Source organism: Glandiceps talaboti, chromosome 11, assembly GCF_964340395.1.
Source record: "Glandiceps talaboti chromosome 11, keGlaTala1.1, whole genome shotgun sequence".
Taxonomy (NCBI): Eukaryota; Metazoa; Hemichordata; class Enteropneusta; family Spengelidae; genus Glandiceps; species Glandiceps talaboti.
In genome coordinates, this window is record NC_135559.1 from 15247167 (window position 1) to 15264361 (window position 17195).

A 17195-nucleotide genomic window follows, 5' to 3' on the forward strand; every position below is an offset into this window, starting at 1 on the left:
ATTACATATTAATGGGAGATATTAAAAAAGATGTATAATATTTGTGAGCCAGCTGTAATTAATATTCATTCTATGGGTTCAGTATGCAAATTTATCTAATGATGCATATCAAATACACATATGCTAATAGGTGTCGTGATCAAAATTGATGACATAAAAAATAAATGCAGATGACTACATAAGTGATTATTTTGTTACAGAAGTGTGAGAAAGTCCATAAATATAGCACATGGTTAACTGAAAAATAAAATATGTATTTATTTCATGAATATTTCTTGACTAGTCAGTTCAAGACAAGTTGTTCCGAGCCTCTGAACTAATGTGAAAGACGTAGACACGTGTCAGATTTGTGTAATGTCAAAACAGAAATTTGTCCAAAATGCAGACAGGATTGGTGTAGTGTTACTATTGGGAGATTATTCCCTAATATTTGTCTCCATTCATGTAAGGAAAATATGAGTGACCCAAGGGATCCTGTCACTTTTAGTTGAAGACGAGGTGGCAAAACCCATTAGGTCAAGAGTATTTTCCAGCTGAAAAAAGAAAAATTGTCGAGAATAATAGAATTATACTTGCAAAATCATAGTTTGTGAAAAATACAGAAGAGGAATGATAACTGTGCCCACTGAATGAATAGCGTGTAGATGGGCATTGTTGCGACATAGAACAACAATGTTATATAAAACGTAAATCGTGGGATTCAAACACCAGGGTTTGAAAATGTTTGTGAAAGTAAAGGAAAACAAAATGTGAGAAAGAGATGTTATTTGTGCATTGCTAATTTGAACTGAGCAAAGGAAGGGAAACATAATATTTTAGTGATATGGCCAAGGTGAAAGTTACATGTACAGAGTACCAGCCATTGGTCATCGACTTTGATACATAAAGTGTTTAAAAGAAGACATAGGAATGCGCTAGTATCTAAATATAACCATTTTATTCCAGGTAATTACATTTACAAAAGTTGTAACTCTTTCTTTCAATTATATCTTGATTTATTTTGCAGAAAATCAATGAAGCTAATAGGATAGACAATTCAAATCAAACAGGCATTGATTGGAATGTAAATTCTGTAATGAATTGTATGTGAATGTCCAATGTGTCATGCAAATGTGTATTCCTGCCCAAAACTTATTCACAAAATTTCTACCATTTTAGAGCAATTTACACATAAATTTTATCCAAATTTAGTTCTATTTTCCAATGTAAGAATTATGTACAGAATATTCTGTGATAAAATACGCTGACCAAAGGGGGGGGGGGGGGGGGGGGGGAGTTGGCGCTATATATTTTTGATGAAGACTTGTTATTCTCCAGAGGGGGCTACATGTACATGTATTATAATAGTACTAGGTTCTGTCCATCCATCCGTCTGTCCATCTGTCTGTCTGTCCGTCTGTCCATCTGTGTGTCTGGCCTTCCCTCCCCCCTCATATCTCTGGCATGCACCAACCGTTTCAACCAAACCTGGCACAAAGGTAACATGGTATGTGAAACTTAAACAGGTCCCTTTGTTTTTTGACTTACTCAACTATTGTCAATAAATTATGAAGTTCTGTATCCAGAGACACCATTCAAATTTGAGATAAAACACACCAGCTGGTAGTCTTGTTGCTAGACCCCTTGGGCTATTCTGCTCACTGTGAAGGCAACCAAAGGTTGCTAGTGAGAAGAAAGCCTGAGGTCTAGCAGCTAGACTAACCAGTTGGGGGCTATTTGTTCTGTGAAGTCTTGTTTTCAATTATCTTTTTTATCAGAAATAAATTATACACAACAAGAATAAAATAAATAAAACCAGAAGTTGTGATGACAGAGGTCACATATTTATTTTGTTTGTTAACAAGACACACAATGAAAACAATGTATGATTTACAATCATATGGTGACTTGCAGGTATTTGAACATAAATCTCTGGAATGCAAAATGAATTTAGGAAACAGAGAACAATAGTGTTGAAAAGTAAGACACCATATGTTATAAAAAAGCCTTGAAAAATATGAAATGAATTGATTTTGTTTGCAGATTGCAGTATGTAGATTATAAAACAATGAAACTTAGGAAATAGAGCTTAAAACAAATCTTATGTTAGTTAGGTTTTTTTTCGCCTACAGATACTTGGTAAAGTAATTTCTGTGTTTTGATTTCCATCTTGGTTATTCGCTCTTTACACACCTCCCTCACTACGGTTCTAAACTACCTGTACAGAGAATGGAATCACCTAACGCTTAATTGAACTACCCTTTAATATGTACATCACCTCTGTGCCCTTACACACTAGATTTACTCACATAGAAAATGGAATCACCTTTCTAGTCTTTGCACTGAACTGAATCCATAATTGATATACATGGGATGATGTATATATGTATAGTGACCTTCACTACATATAGAGCTTCGATTCACTCACCTGCATTACCTATGCCTACAATGGACTGGCCCTACATGACCTTACACTGAACTGCTGAGGTCATGGTCACCAAATCTAAATATAGAAAGGCTGGTTAGATTTCATAATTCAAAAGTATTCTTACCTTATATGAATGTTAAAAGAAGTGTTTATATATTTTTATGTTAAACACAAATCCAGTAAATTTTTATCATGTGAATATGTCTCATTTGTCATAATTCATTGTAATATTATTTGCTTATTTGGACATTATTATCATGCAATTTATGGGTAGGTAAAATAATAATTACAAAAATTGTAAAACAGATAATCAGTGCTCAGTATATCCTGTTACATATTTGTAAATGTTCAAGGGACATAAACAGAGTGTGTACATTGTTGTTTGCAATTTTTGCTGCTTAATGTTACATAAAAGTATCTATCTACCTATCTAGAATCGTACAAGGTACTTACAGGGGCACAAGCCAAGTTTATACTTATTTGGGAGTAGCATTGCTGCAGTGTTGCATTTACTGAAGCATACTTAAACTACCACCTACAATTGACTGAATGCAAACCTGGTATTAAAATATAACTCATAAGCGATCCAATGATGTAATTATCAACATATAAGATCAGCTAGTGCTCCTCTAAAGTTTATTTTAATACATGTATACATAGACCTAATGACAGTGAGGATTGTTAGAATGATGATTGAAATTAGTATATGAATAGTACCGGCATAAAAGAATAACTATATTGGATGTCCTAATAAATCATATCAGACAAGTAATACATATGTATTACATTTCAAAATGATTAGTTTTGCCGGATATTAATAACGAAGTAATTATAGTCTATCCTACTGCCGTACTGAACTTGCTGTTGTTTGGAATGGCAACAGTTTCACGTCCTATCCTGGACGCTTTTGATGATAGGTGGTTAGTGGTTGATGGTTGGTGGTTGGTGGTTGGTGGTTGATGGTTAGTGGTTGGTGGTTGGTAGTTGTGGTTGGTGGCTGTGGTTGATGGCTGTGGTTGGTGGTTGATGGTTGATGGGTGATGGTTAGTGGTTGATGGTTGGTGGTTGGTGTTTATGGTTGATGGCTGGTGTTTATGGTTGATGGCTGGTGACTGATGGTTGATGGTTGAGGTTGGTGTTTGTGGTTGATGGCTGGTGGCTGATGGTAAGGTTGCTGGTTGATTGGTTGATGGTTGGTGATTGATGGTTGGTGGTTGGTGGTTTGGGGTTCATAAACATATTGCTAATTATGCTATGAATAAATAAAGGTCATTAACAAAAGTATTTGTGTTGAAATAGTTCTGTAAGTTGTCATGTAATGTCCAAATAAATTATCTTCAGTAATATAATACTTGTATATAATAATTGTTTTTATGATATAGTAATTAATATAGTCTATTGGTTGTAATAAAAACAAATTTCACATTAAATTACACATGATAATTAAATGGCATTGTAATTTTAATTATCAGAAATAAATTTGTATCATGTGTCATCAATGATTTCATATATTTTGATGAAGGAAACTATACATCAGTTACTATTAGTTTGTATCAGTTTACCCTCTTGATAAAAAGCAAATATATCTGTCTGGGTCTTGTGAGTCACCACATAGTAAGGGATAGGAGAACTTCAAATTTTAGTTCATCAGAAGAAATTGTCTAAATGCTAGACCATTGGTGCCATTCTGCTTAAACTTTAAAACAAGCTTAAAATGCAGTGTATCATCGAGCGGTTGCTGTGCAGCAGATGTACTGTCATACTTGGCTTTGATTTAACAACTGTCAGATAGCGGATCTGAGGTCTTATATACGACAAAGACTACACAAGAAATTGCTGTGTGTTAGTGACGTGTCAAGTAGGTTTAGAATTAGGCTTGAGTTAGAGTGCACACTGGTTGCATTGCTATTCCAAGGTGGTAGGGTGTGGGCAGGATACAGGGAACAAAGCTAGGCTTGTTTGGAGTGACACAAATGTAGACTTAGTGTATTAACATTTATCAGTATGTGGCTGTGAATTAAAAATATCAAACTTTTGTTGTTACTTAGCTCAAGAAAACACAAACCCATTCTCAGATAAAATCTTAGTAAAAAATCAGGGGCCACCATACACATTTGTTAAAATAAAGGTCAAAACAATTGTAAAAATAAGCCACTCATAATCCAAAATGGCTGTTGAATATTGTGTTAACTCTATGGGAAGATAAACAAGATGATGAGCCTCTTAATTCTTTTATCATTTCAAAAGGACTAGGATCAAGATTTATGTGGCTAGGTTTGGAAAGATATGAGAACTTTGGTTTTCAGAGAAATACGTCCTACAAAAGTCAAAATCCAACCTTAAGTAGTTAGTTGTTGATTATTGTTATACTACTATAGTGATGTATTAGAGTATGAAAAATATCATTAATATGGATTATGGATTGACTAGAAATGAGGTTATACTGTGGACCTGGATCTAGGGTTTCACCATTGTAAAGCACAGCACAAACTTGTTTTAGTGGTTCATTGTTTACACAACATGCTATTTTAATACATTTATAGTTCTGTAATGTCTATGATATCAATAATAAATTGGATGGGGTAAGGAGAGGATTATGATAGGAGAGGGATAGGTTCCAGTGCTGCTACGACACCTAGGATGGCGACCATCACAACCTGACTGAGTGGTTCGTTATATGTAATGAAGTACCATTTACTTCATTATAGATTAGATGTATCATGTCTGTGATATCAATAATGAATTGGGTGGGGTGAGGATTGGATTATGATATGATAGGATAGGATAGGATAGGGAAAGGATAGGTTCCAGTGGTGCTACGACACCTAGCATGGGGACCATCACATTCTGATTGAGTGGTTCATTATAACGAAGTGCTATTTACTATAGATGCATAATGATATCAATGAATTAGAATACCCAGCGTGAGATTAATAGTTTTAATATTCCTACAACATTACTTGTACAAAACCTCAAGTATTATCAGTTTTGCTTGGTAAATAACATCTTAGTTTCAGACATGAATTGTGCTACTATGTAGCCATGTTGTCTAGACAAGATTAATATGAAATCTGAAACTGTTTTAAACTAAATTTATAAGTTATAACTGTGTGTGATTCATGTATGATGTTGAATGTTTGCCAATTTTTGATGTAACTAGTTTCCTCTTAAAAGCATGCTGTGATCTGAAACTAGTCAATAGTGCCGGCTGTTTCGTGATCATTTGCTAGTATATTTTAACCGTGTAAGCCATGTCGAACACAGTTGAATAAAAATGGTGGATTTATATCCTGGTTGTTCCATATCACGTCAGGAAAATACACACATCTATTAAAATTCACATCTACATCACAGATTCTGTTCATTTTAATAGTGCTCAAAATATGAAGCAACGTGTTCAAAAATGCCATTAATATTTCTTTTTTTTCATAAATTGATATCCTTTCTAAAATATGATTATATCATTCCCAATGTTTTCCTTCATTCCGTTGGTAAATACTCTTGACAAATGCGTTTTGTGACATGACTCCGTAGGTTACTTGTATTTTCCTTCGCTTTAATAATGAAGAAATGACCGGGCAATAATACACACTTATTGCCTGACTATGAGGGCACTAGAAGTAGACATCTATTACCCCAAGGGCTGTTATGTAGAAACTGTATCCCAAAGCTGAAAGCAGGTAATATGACGTCTGCTGGTGCCCAAATATGGCCACGTAATAAGTGTTTTATAACACATTACATACCCATACACACATTCTTTCTATAGTCAAAACAAATCCCTGGTAAGACTTTTGTGCTATGTGAATATTGCCCTAGGAAAAATTGAATGCGAATAGTGCCTCTATATGCAAATTGAGGTCAATAGTCCATACCACATGGTATGATCTAAGCCAATCACAGAAGGTTATATGAACACATAATATCTAATAGTAAGAGTATACACATGTGCAAGTAAAGCTGTGACTAAAAATCTTCAGTCGAGATAAGACAATTCAACAAAACAAAATGATCTTATAATGTTTACAATTTGTCAAATAAGATCAGGCAAAATGTTAAAGAAAGTTCTTGAGAGAAAAATGATTTCATCTTTATTTTCAAAATTGCTTTCATGTTACAAAAGTTCAGGGAGAGAGAAAGAGAAGGATTTTCTTGCCTGTGTGTGTCTTTGTTGTCTGAACACACCCATTTTGATCAATAACTAACAGTTTTAATCTGTATGGAAAGAGAAACATAGTAAGTAGTGCTACTAAACTCACTCAATCTATTAGAGACAAGAATTCTAAAAAAAACGACATAACAGAATTGAAGTAGGAAATGGCTACTTGAAGAAATTCATGCCTTGTTGCAGAAAAATAGTCTTTTGATACATTCACACAAACGTCACTGCATGTCTTTATGATAGGGTGTATTACCATGCATTGTACACAACAGGAAACATGTCGAGTTTACTCGGGTTATCAAGCTCATTACTGTCGTTCATTCATCAGTGGCTTAAACGCATTGGAAACCACTAATTTGATCTCATGTAAACTTTTCTAGGGTTCAAAAAATGGCGTATGTGTGACGAGTAAGGATTATGCAGCTTGGTAGTTACAACTACAAGCTTTTTCTGCTCTGTTTAACATCCAAAACATGTTCTCTTGAAGAAATGCATTGTCAGCCTGTGCCAAGGGTAATAATTGTAAATCCCTTTGAGCACAGTGGGAGAAAAGTACAGTATAAAAAATGACATTATTAAGAAAATGCCAAAGTTATGAAATTTAATCAGTGCATTCTAGCTAAACATACCTTTTTTAATATTCATCTGTCTATCTCTCAGTTTTTATCGTTGAAAGTTACACAAAATTATATGTAAGAGCTGTGATAAGGTCAAATATGGCTACTACTGAAGGCAGCGATGCTGTATTTATTGTATTGATATATAGGGGCTTACTACTGCAGATGTGTTAAGAATTGAGAAGGAATGAAGAAGTTATATTTTTCAATTTAAATGTGAAAAAACCCCAATTTTGTTGAAAACAGTCTTATTTTAATACCATGAAAGGTTTTCATGTAATAACAGGATTCATTATTAGCCCAGACAGGCATAACCCAGAAGGGGGCTATAGGAATGACTCATGTCCATCTGTCTGTCCATCTGTCTACAGCCATATTTTGACACCCATATCTCAATTTCAGCCAAACTTGGCATACGTGTCAATCACTATAGGGTACGCATGCACATCACTTAATTTTGTAACCTTCTTAATTCTATATTTTTCCTTCTTTTACAGTCCTATATTTGTAACATGGAAGATCGGCCCAAATAAACGACTACGTGGTTGTATAGGAACATTCAATGCTAACCATCTACATGATGGACTCAGGGAATACGCCATTACCAGGTAAGAAATTGTGGTCGATATTTCAGGGTGAGGGATGCATGGGAACACCCCAACACCTAGTCCTCCTCCCATACCTCTGCCCCCTTCCATTATCATGTTTCCATAGAAACTCAAATAGTGACATGGTGGGTATAACAGATCATTATCTTATAATTATAGGTCTCTAAGTAACAACTATTTTGTGATTACAGGATGAAAATGTGATTCGGATATGGTATTGTACTTTGTACACATTTTTTTTCAGAAATTTGAAGAAAATGATTTTCTCATTTTTCATCAATGAGTGTAGTGACAATTGTTACATGTCGTCTAAAGTTAGAGAAAACAACCAGGAAATGAATAATGTACACAATAGTATTGGTGGGTGAAACATCAGGTCCCATGTGGAAATCTAAAGTACAAATGTACACATAGAAGGTACAGTGTATATGCAAGAATGAATATACATGGACTAGCTTCATAGTTACTTATGAAATTTCTATTCACAGTGACAAAAAATTTCATGAAAGTGAATCCCAAATAAACTACTGTAATACACGCCTGACGATGCTAACGAGATGTCAGTCAAACTTTGGGATTTGCTTCCAAGAAATTTTTTAAGTCTTCAAGTAGAAATTTTCAGTAATAGTAACGATATATATGCCGGGTGACATGTAATAGATCCCATGTGGAAACTCTAAAGTGCACATACGTTGTAGATTGTTGCTGCTTCATTTGAGTTTACGATTTCACTAATTATGTGTATATCAATAACACATTTCAAGTCATTGCACCGTAACAATGGATTATTGATGTCATATTACCAGTACTTGCAGGCAGCTGTGTTTTGTTCCTTTATTTGGGAGCGACAGTTTAAGTGAAAGAGTCTTCAGTGAAAGAGTCTAAAATGTTAAGTTTATACAGATATTATATTTGATAGTTGAGATAAAGTTACCTTTTGAGTATGTACATTGAAGCAACCATTTAGCTTCTGTTCAAATCACTCGGATGTCATCAGCATACCTTTATGGAATCACAGTCCCTCTGTGATGGAATCTAGTTTGTATCAACTACATTGTATGTCGCTGTCACCCAAGCCATTCAAACATCATCTGATCAGTGGTGAATGGTAGGTAACTTTATCTCAACTCTACATAATGGATCCAGTATCAATTTCTATTCCATCCTATTTAACGGTAATTGGCAACACTGAACCCAAGGAGCCTGTAAATGGGACTAGCTCCTGTTGGTCATCCAATAAATAAATAAATAAATAAATAAATAAATAAATAAAAAATACTGATTTCCGGATGTAAATCCACCAGGTGAATTCTAAGTTAAAAGTGGTACAAATTTCAAATTCATTCGCTTTTAAAAATGTTACACATAAAACCTTAATGAAACCATTTTTGTATAATGTTAATGTTGATGTATGCCTTGAATTGCATTAAAGTATCTTCTGGGCACTGTTAGCACATTTTATGATATGATATTGTTTCCTTATCACTTTAGTGTACATCTACCCTAAACTATGTAAATGGATTATTTATAAGATTAACCCTTAAGATGCCTTAGACTTTTCATGCAAAAGACTCCCTAGGCCAAGTACTTTTTCCATTACCTGTATACCAAGTAATATCTTACCTATTCTACAATTATCAACTTTAATTTGAAAGGAATTATAAAACATACAATCGATCCTGTTTTTTCCTTATCCACCCATTAAATATATACATTGTCAAGTGATTATTAATTTACCTGGATATGAGGTGAAGAGGTGAAAATTGGGCTTATGCAAATGAGTTAACTTGGCCTGGGAACCCAGAAGGGACTGTCTGCATGTACCGTATACAGACATGGTATTGTAAGGGATGTCACATTCTTGGCATTGTGACTGTATATTTTTATATGGAGTGTTTACCAAGAAAATTAGATTTCAGAATGCGTGCTTGTAGACAGACATTGATAACCTAGAGGCAGCTTAACTGAACACTAATCCTGGCATTGATTAAAGTCTAAATACAGGATGTGACACTTTTCATACATTATTTCCACTCCAACACAAATGGATTGTAATAGCAATGGATGCTTTGTTGTATATGTATTGATTAACTTAGTTTTGTCTATAAGCTACTGTCAATCAATGCTAACGTTAACACACATGTACATGAAGCAAATGCTAAACTTTAGGAGTTGATACATCCATGAATGACACGGCATGTACACATGTAAGCATGTAAAGAAAAAGTGGAAATGTTTCCCTGTCTATAGGGTATATTTGATGAGGGTACATTATCATACATGCTACAAATGTTAAACTTTAGGAGTTGATACATCCATGAATGACACAGGACATGTAAGCTTGTAAAGAAAAAGTGAAAATGTTTCCCAGTTTATAGGGTATATTGAATGAGGGTACACTATCATACATGCTGCCAAATGTTAAAATGTAGGAGTTGATACGTCCATGAATGGCATAGGCATTTAAGCACATTGTGTGTAAGAAAAAACGATAACATGCTCCTGTCTATAGGGTAATGTTAATCAGGGTACATTATTATACATGCAGCAAATGTTAAAATGTATGTAGCAGTTGGTAGTCTACATTGTATGAATGTCAAAGAGCATGTAAACGCAGTACCAAAAAAATGATAACATGCTCCTATCTATAAGGTAGTAAGGTTTAGTGTCAAGGATATAACTTTAAAATAGATTTAGGAAATGATTCAAAATAGAGTTGATAATTCACAAGAAATAAATATATGACAAGCACAGGGCATGTAAGCAAGATATAGTGTATAAGAAGAACCCAGTTAAACCTAGAGTACAACCAAAAATGTGGTGTTTCCTTGCATATTTTGTATTATTCCGAACTTGAGTGTAAATAATTTATCTAGTATATTTCAGCTAAATCCCATGTCCTTCTTTAGTGGATATTATATGCCATTTAATTACATACATTTGTCATACAAGTTTAATATATAATAGTCAGTGAGTTAGTCTGTTTGATAGCTAAAATAAGCTAGCTAAAGCAGCCAGTCATTTCAATGACCTTAGATGTGATTGCATCCTGCCCAGACGGCTATATGTTGTAGACTAATAAGAATGGCATTTAATAAGTGAGGTTTGATGCTATGAATTCCATAGGTTACAGTATGTGCTTAACCCTGAACTTTGAATGATATTAATACCTACCCTAGTCTCAGAATTAATTGCTGTCAATCTGAGTAAAACATGACACTGTCTCCAGGTAGCCATTAGTTCGGCTTGTTATTACATTGTGTTTGCCCCAAGGTTAGACCTGATAATAACTATCGGATAGTAGACAGCTAATAAATTACGTGTATCGATGTATAGTTTATGATTTGCTACCGCAATTAAAAGTGATATTGTACACATATATCAGTATGTAGTTCTGATATCAACATGCCAAGACCTACAACGTTGACAATTTTGCCACAGTTTTACTTGTACTGTGTGACAGTGTTTGGTTGTTCATAAGATGCATTTCTGTCTGTGGATATATACATGTATACATTTAGTATTTTATTGGACACAAAATTATGTGTAAAAACACATAATCTAAAGCTGGAATAAAATATTTAAAAAAAATTCCAGATGAACATTTAATAGATGTACAATTACATACATAATAACAAAACAAACAAATGCTTGAGTTGGTTAACTTTTAAGAGTTGCATGTATACATGTACATGTATATGTTGATGTTTTTGGAACCAAGATAACTGAGTGATGTAGTGGTGGTGGTGGTGGTTATGATGATTGTGTAATCTCGTAGATTTCCATACGACATACCATACATTAGATGAGGAATCACTGTAAAATATGTGGGAAACTTGGGTATTTCTTACCTACTTGATGCCTGGACTAAACACTAACTGCTATTCAGTGTGCCCTCTAATAAAAGATACATTTCGTGTGAGTTAAAATGATTAAGAGTGGGTTTTCTTGTAAGTCACCATGTAGTTAAAGGAAAAGGATATTATGGTCATTGTATAACAATACATGTACAAGCAGTCAACAAAAAATTTAATGGAATTTTTCTCACAAGGCCTATACACCTCACTTTTGCCTAAGTTTGGATTAATACCTGCTCAATACTGATAAGTAAAAGTGAATAACACCAACTCGTTTTATCTTGTTTAACTATAGACCCTCCACCAACGGGAGTCTATGGTTTAATATTCAAATATTATTAAACACAGTGACTTCACGAGGTATTCTTTCTCTTTTTAGGAATATGTGTACAATGTATATCAAATTTTGATGGGTTACAAAACTTTGTGCGTATCACCGACTCGTCAAATTGGCCTAGAGAGGATACCGACTACCGTGTCTCCATTACATGTATATTTATACATGAATTTAAACATCCATAAAACAAATAATGTTGAACTGCATTATGATTAACAAATTGTAAATATTAGGTTGAATTGATATGCAGTGTAGGTCATATTAAAAAATTGTTAGAAAGCTTTAGAAATATGTTGTCAAAACAAAACAGAGCACGCTTAGAATTTCAATCGGCTTTTATGTTAATTAAATCTACATGAAATGTGATATTTGTATGTTTGAATTATTATGGACCTAGTAGAATAGAAATTGATACCTGACATTTTATATACTGTAGTAGTAGTAGTAGTAGTAGTAGTGTAGTAGTAGTAGTAGTGTAGTAGTAGTAGTAGTAGTAGTAGTAGTAGTAGTAGTAGTCGTAGTACTAGTAGTAGTAAAGTTACTTTATTGGAATCTAGTTTTTGAAGCAACTATATATTTTGTCCGAATCATGCAGACATCCACTAGGTCATCTGACCAAATGGCATAACATCATTACGCTGATGACATCTGAGTGATTCAGACAATAGCTATAATGTAATCGCTTCAAAAACTAGATTCCAATAGGGGTAACTTCACTATTACTATTATGGACCTCTTGTAATGTCATGGGAACAAGACTTTATATACCAACAAAACTGTTTATAGATGGAATATATTTGAAGGAATTATATACTGGTATGTTCCTATATATGTTTGACTAACCATGGTTTATTTGTTTATCTTTTAGTGCATTAGCCTTAGCAAGTCATCATTGTGTATGTTCCACATTGTTGTCACTGATGTCTGTAAATGGCAGCAATGTAGAGCCCTATCAATGATGCGTCTTTGAAATACAATATTTGATGCATTGCCATTTTCGTCATTTTTAAAGTTTGTTTGTCTTCCAGTACATTAGCTTGAAAGAGTGGTCGGTATAGTTTATGTTCCACATTGGTGTTGCTGATACCTGTAAATGGTAGTAATGTGGATCACTATCAGTGTATGATGAGTCTCTGTCTATATAAGTGAATTGAAATATGATATTTGAGTTTGTTTGTCTTCCTGTGTGTTAGGCTGAAAGCTTTGCTGTATTTTACGTTCCACATTGTTGTCGCTGATGCCTGTAAGTGGCAGGAACCAACCAATGATGGGTCTTTGTCTACCAGTGAATTAAAATATGATAGTTGAGGCATTTTAAATTTGTTTGTCTTCCAGCTGTTAGGCTGAACGCTTTGTTGTTCTTTGTATTCTACATTGTTGTTGTTGATACCTGTACATGTAAGTGCCAGCAATGTGAGACACAGCCAACGGTAAGTCTTTTGTCTACCAGTGTATCAAAGGATTATGACAAGTTATGTACTGAAATGTTCATACATATTTTGACTTACTGTGTATTTTTTTTTTTGTCTTGCAGTGCATTAAAAGATAATCGTTTTCCACCTGTAACACGAGATGAATTACCTCGGCTATTTTGTTCCGTTTCTCTATTAACTCATTTTGAAGAAGCCGCTGACTATCTGGATTGGGAGGTAAGTCATTGTTATCACTGTAGCTGAATATTATTATGTTTTTCCCCAAACTTTATTTCATTCAGCTGATGAAAATAATGTGACCTAAGAGGTCTTGTCACTACGAGTCAAAGATGAGTTGTTACAAAACCTGAAAATACGAGTGACGTAGGGGGTCTTGTCACTACGAGTCAAAGATGATAGTTACAAAACCTAAAATATGAGTGGCCTAGGAGGTCTTGTCACTACGAGTCAAAGATGAGTAGTTACAAAACCCGAAAGTATAAGTGGCCTTAGGGGTCTTGTCACTATGAGTCAAAGAGTAGTTACAAAACTCTTATGTCATGAATATTCTGTGAGTGAATAAGGAAATGTATTGGAGAATGATAGTGCAGAACCCTGTGGTCTCACAACGGATGATGGGGGATACAAAAGTTATTTTCGCAAGTGATGTGATATATTCTGTGGGTGTGTGAGCGAAAAAACAACAGAATATACCACATCAGGCATTATTGAAATTTGGCTTCAAAACGAATGTGTTTGCAGATACACATTTACAGGAAATTAACAGTATGTAACCCTACTAGATTTACCTTGTACTTTGCTAGGATTTAAACACCATAGAAAAATGTGCACAGCTCATGGATTTATAGAAACCAGCACTTAAATCATGACGTTATCTGTCATCTTTTAATAACACTGCTCAAATAGCTAGGACATCTGCAGAATTTCAATAAGTTTTTTCTGATATGGTGAAACAGTCCATGTCCGGATTATCATTTTAATAACAATGTAAGCACCTGTTCTGGGTCATTGCACTGTGACTGTACTAGATTACTCACACATTTTATACCATCTGTCTGCCCCATGATTATCACCTATCTATTGGACTATTTACATTTTTACATATATATATGTTGTTTGGCCAACTCTTATATATATATCACTTATCTTCTGGAATATTTACATGTAGGTTGTCTGCCAGACTTGTATGTCACTTATCTACTGGAATATTTACATGTGCATGTATGTTTGTCATATTATCACCACTTATCAATGGAATGAATATTTACATGATCTACTGGTATGTCTTAATGGAGGGATCAATATTATTAGTTATAGTGAATTGCTAGTTGCAACATCAGATGTACATTGTGCAAATGTAGTTACCTTTTACCATTGATGATACAAATCTGGGTTTATGTTCCAGGAATCTAACATTTTCCTACTGTGTGCACTGGACAGTAGAGATTATATAAACCATGGGTTATATGCCCTAAGGGTACTACTACATATACACTGTAGAGTAGAGATTATATAGACCATAGGTTATATGTATATGTCCTAAGGGTACATATACATGTATTCAGGATGTGTACACTGTACAGTTGAGATTATATAAACCATACGTGTAGTTTATATGCCCTAAGGGTACACACATGTACACTCTGAGGTGTACACTGTACATTTGTACAGTAGATATTATATAGACCATAGGTTATATGCCCTAAGGGTACACTAGAGGATGTGTACATTGTATAGTTGATATTACATGTATATAGACCATAGGTTATATGCCCTAAGGGTACACTAGAGGATGTGTACATTGTATAGTTGATATTACATGTATATAGACCATAGGTTATATGCCCGAAGGGTACATATACTCTGAGGTGTACACTGTACAGCAGAAATTATATAGACCATAGGAGATATGCCCCAAGGGTACATACATGTATACTCAGGATGTGTACACTGTACTCTTGAGGTGTACACTGTACAGCTGAGATTATACAAAGCTTACTTGATACATTTATTGCCTTATCTATCAGTATGTTGTTATCAGAGACATTGAAAGCACAGATTTACTCAAATATTTGGACGTTGAAAGAATAAACATACCAGTTTTTACCAATCTGGTATTTGAAATATCTTGAAGGATAAAAGCCAAGAATAGAAAAAGAAGAATGATACATACATGTGCGAAAGGAAAAAAACTTTGAAATATTTATATTCAAGGATTGGTCGTGGTGTGCAAGTTATGAATTTTTAACTATAAGATGTTTAAACCCTGAGGGATCAGAGGTTCTAGACAAATTAACAGATTAGGATAAATCTAATATTTAAAGCTGCACAAGCCACAAGTGGAACAGTTTTTGACACTCTTTTGTGAGATATAATGACTTTATCATAATATTGTATAGGCTGAACAGTATTGAATCACATGCGGAGAAAGGTATTTGTGTAAACAATACACATAGTATGGTGCAGTACAATGTATATCCAAACAAATTGATTTGTGGGTAGGTCTGCACCCAAAAATTCATGCCCCAATAAATTATGATTTCAATTTATTACTATACTACTTATAGATAAGAGAGACCTCTAATTGATATATATATAATGTCAAATTATTGGCATTTTAACAATTTTCAGTAAATATATTGTTTATTGTTTGATTGAAAAAATAATACCCCTGTTGCGGCTAGTGTATATTTAATAGTTGGTACTCACTCACCTTTGGCACTAAAACCAACATTTCAGGAATAACACTGGTTTCATATCTTACCTAATTTTATTTAGTTTAACAATTGATTGATGTGATTGATTGATTGATTGATTGATTGATGTGATTGATTGATGTGATTGACAGCAATGCATCCATATATGGATTTTTATGCATTGAAAGAAAATATGTGAAGATACATCACATATACTACTACAAAACATGAGTTGTGTAAATACAACACTTGGCACAGAGTGTCAAAGTATGTAAATAAAGCCATATTGTTGGAACATTAGCAGCGATTGATGTATACCTAAAGGGTTAACTGTGTTCTTTCGGGATGTGACATTTGCTTCTGTCGATGGTAAAATGATGGTACATTTATATATATAGAATAAATGTATTCCTTTCTCAGTACCATGTGTTTTGAAACATATTGTAAGTGATACCAGTCACTGCCTGGCCCTGATATACATATATTATGAATATGATTAATAGGATGGGTACAGTAAGTACTAATGTAGTATCTACAGTAGAATGATCTAGCTAAGGATATACCGGTAGTTTAAAGCAGTTATGATCAGTGTGTACAACTATTAGATAAAATAAACCTGAAGGCCAAAAAAAAAAGAAGAAAAAGAATTGTTTCTGGTCAGGATATGTTGTCTATTATATAAAAGTGGTGAGTCAATGTGAATTTCTAAACAAACCTGTTACTCAATCTACTATTTATGACAGTCACTGTTCTTTTTATTTAGTACTTTAGAACAAGTGTGTACATGTATGTGGGCAGATGTTATTTGCTTGTTCACGATTGGCTCTACAGTTATCTTCACTGAAGTAGCAATTAATGTAGGGAGGATTATTTTTGTGTTTACCCCAGATCTGTACACTGCATGGGTTTGACAAACAAGTAAAAAAAAGGCCTGATGTTTGGGTATTTAAGTGATATATGCACTGACCAGAAACAATTCCTTTCTTAGCCCCCAAAGGTGGGGGCTATTGTGATGGGCGCCATCCGTCTGTCCATCTGTCTGTCCATCCATCCATCCGTAATACATCATTTTTCAGAC

The 17195-nt window shown here is 34.2% G+C and overlaps 1 protein-coding gene across 1 annotated transcript in view; it reads left to right on the forward strand.

Moving 5' to 3' along the window:
* LOC144442458 (nuclear protein AMMECR1-like) overlaps nucleotides 1–17195 on the forward strand; it is a 48249-nt gene that overhangs the window by 12259 nt on the left and 18795 nt on the right. The window contains exons 2-3 of the mRNA XM_078131816.1: nucleotides 7684–7794; nucleotides 13523–13637. Coding sequence (XP_077987942.1) covers nucleotides 7684–7794; nucleotides 13523–13637 — 226 coding nt within the window. The remainder of the gene's footprint in view (nucleotides 1–7683; nucleotides 7795–13522; nucleotides 13638–17195) is intronic.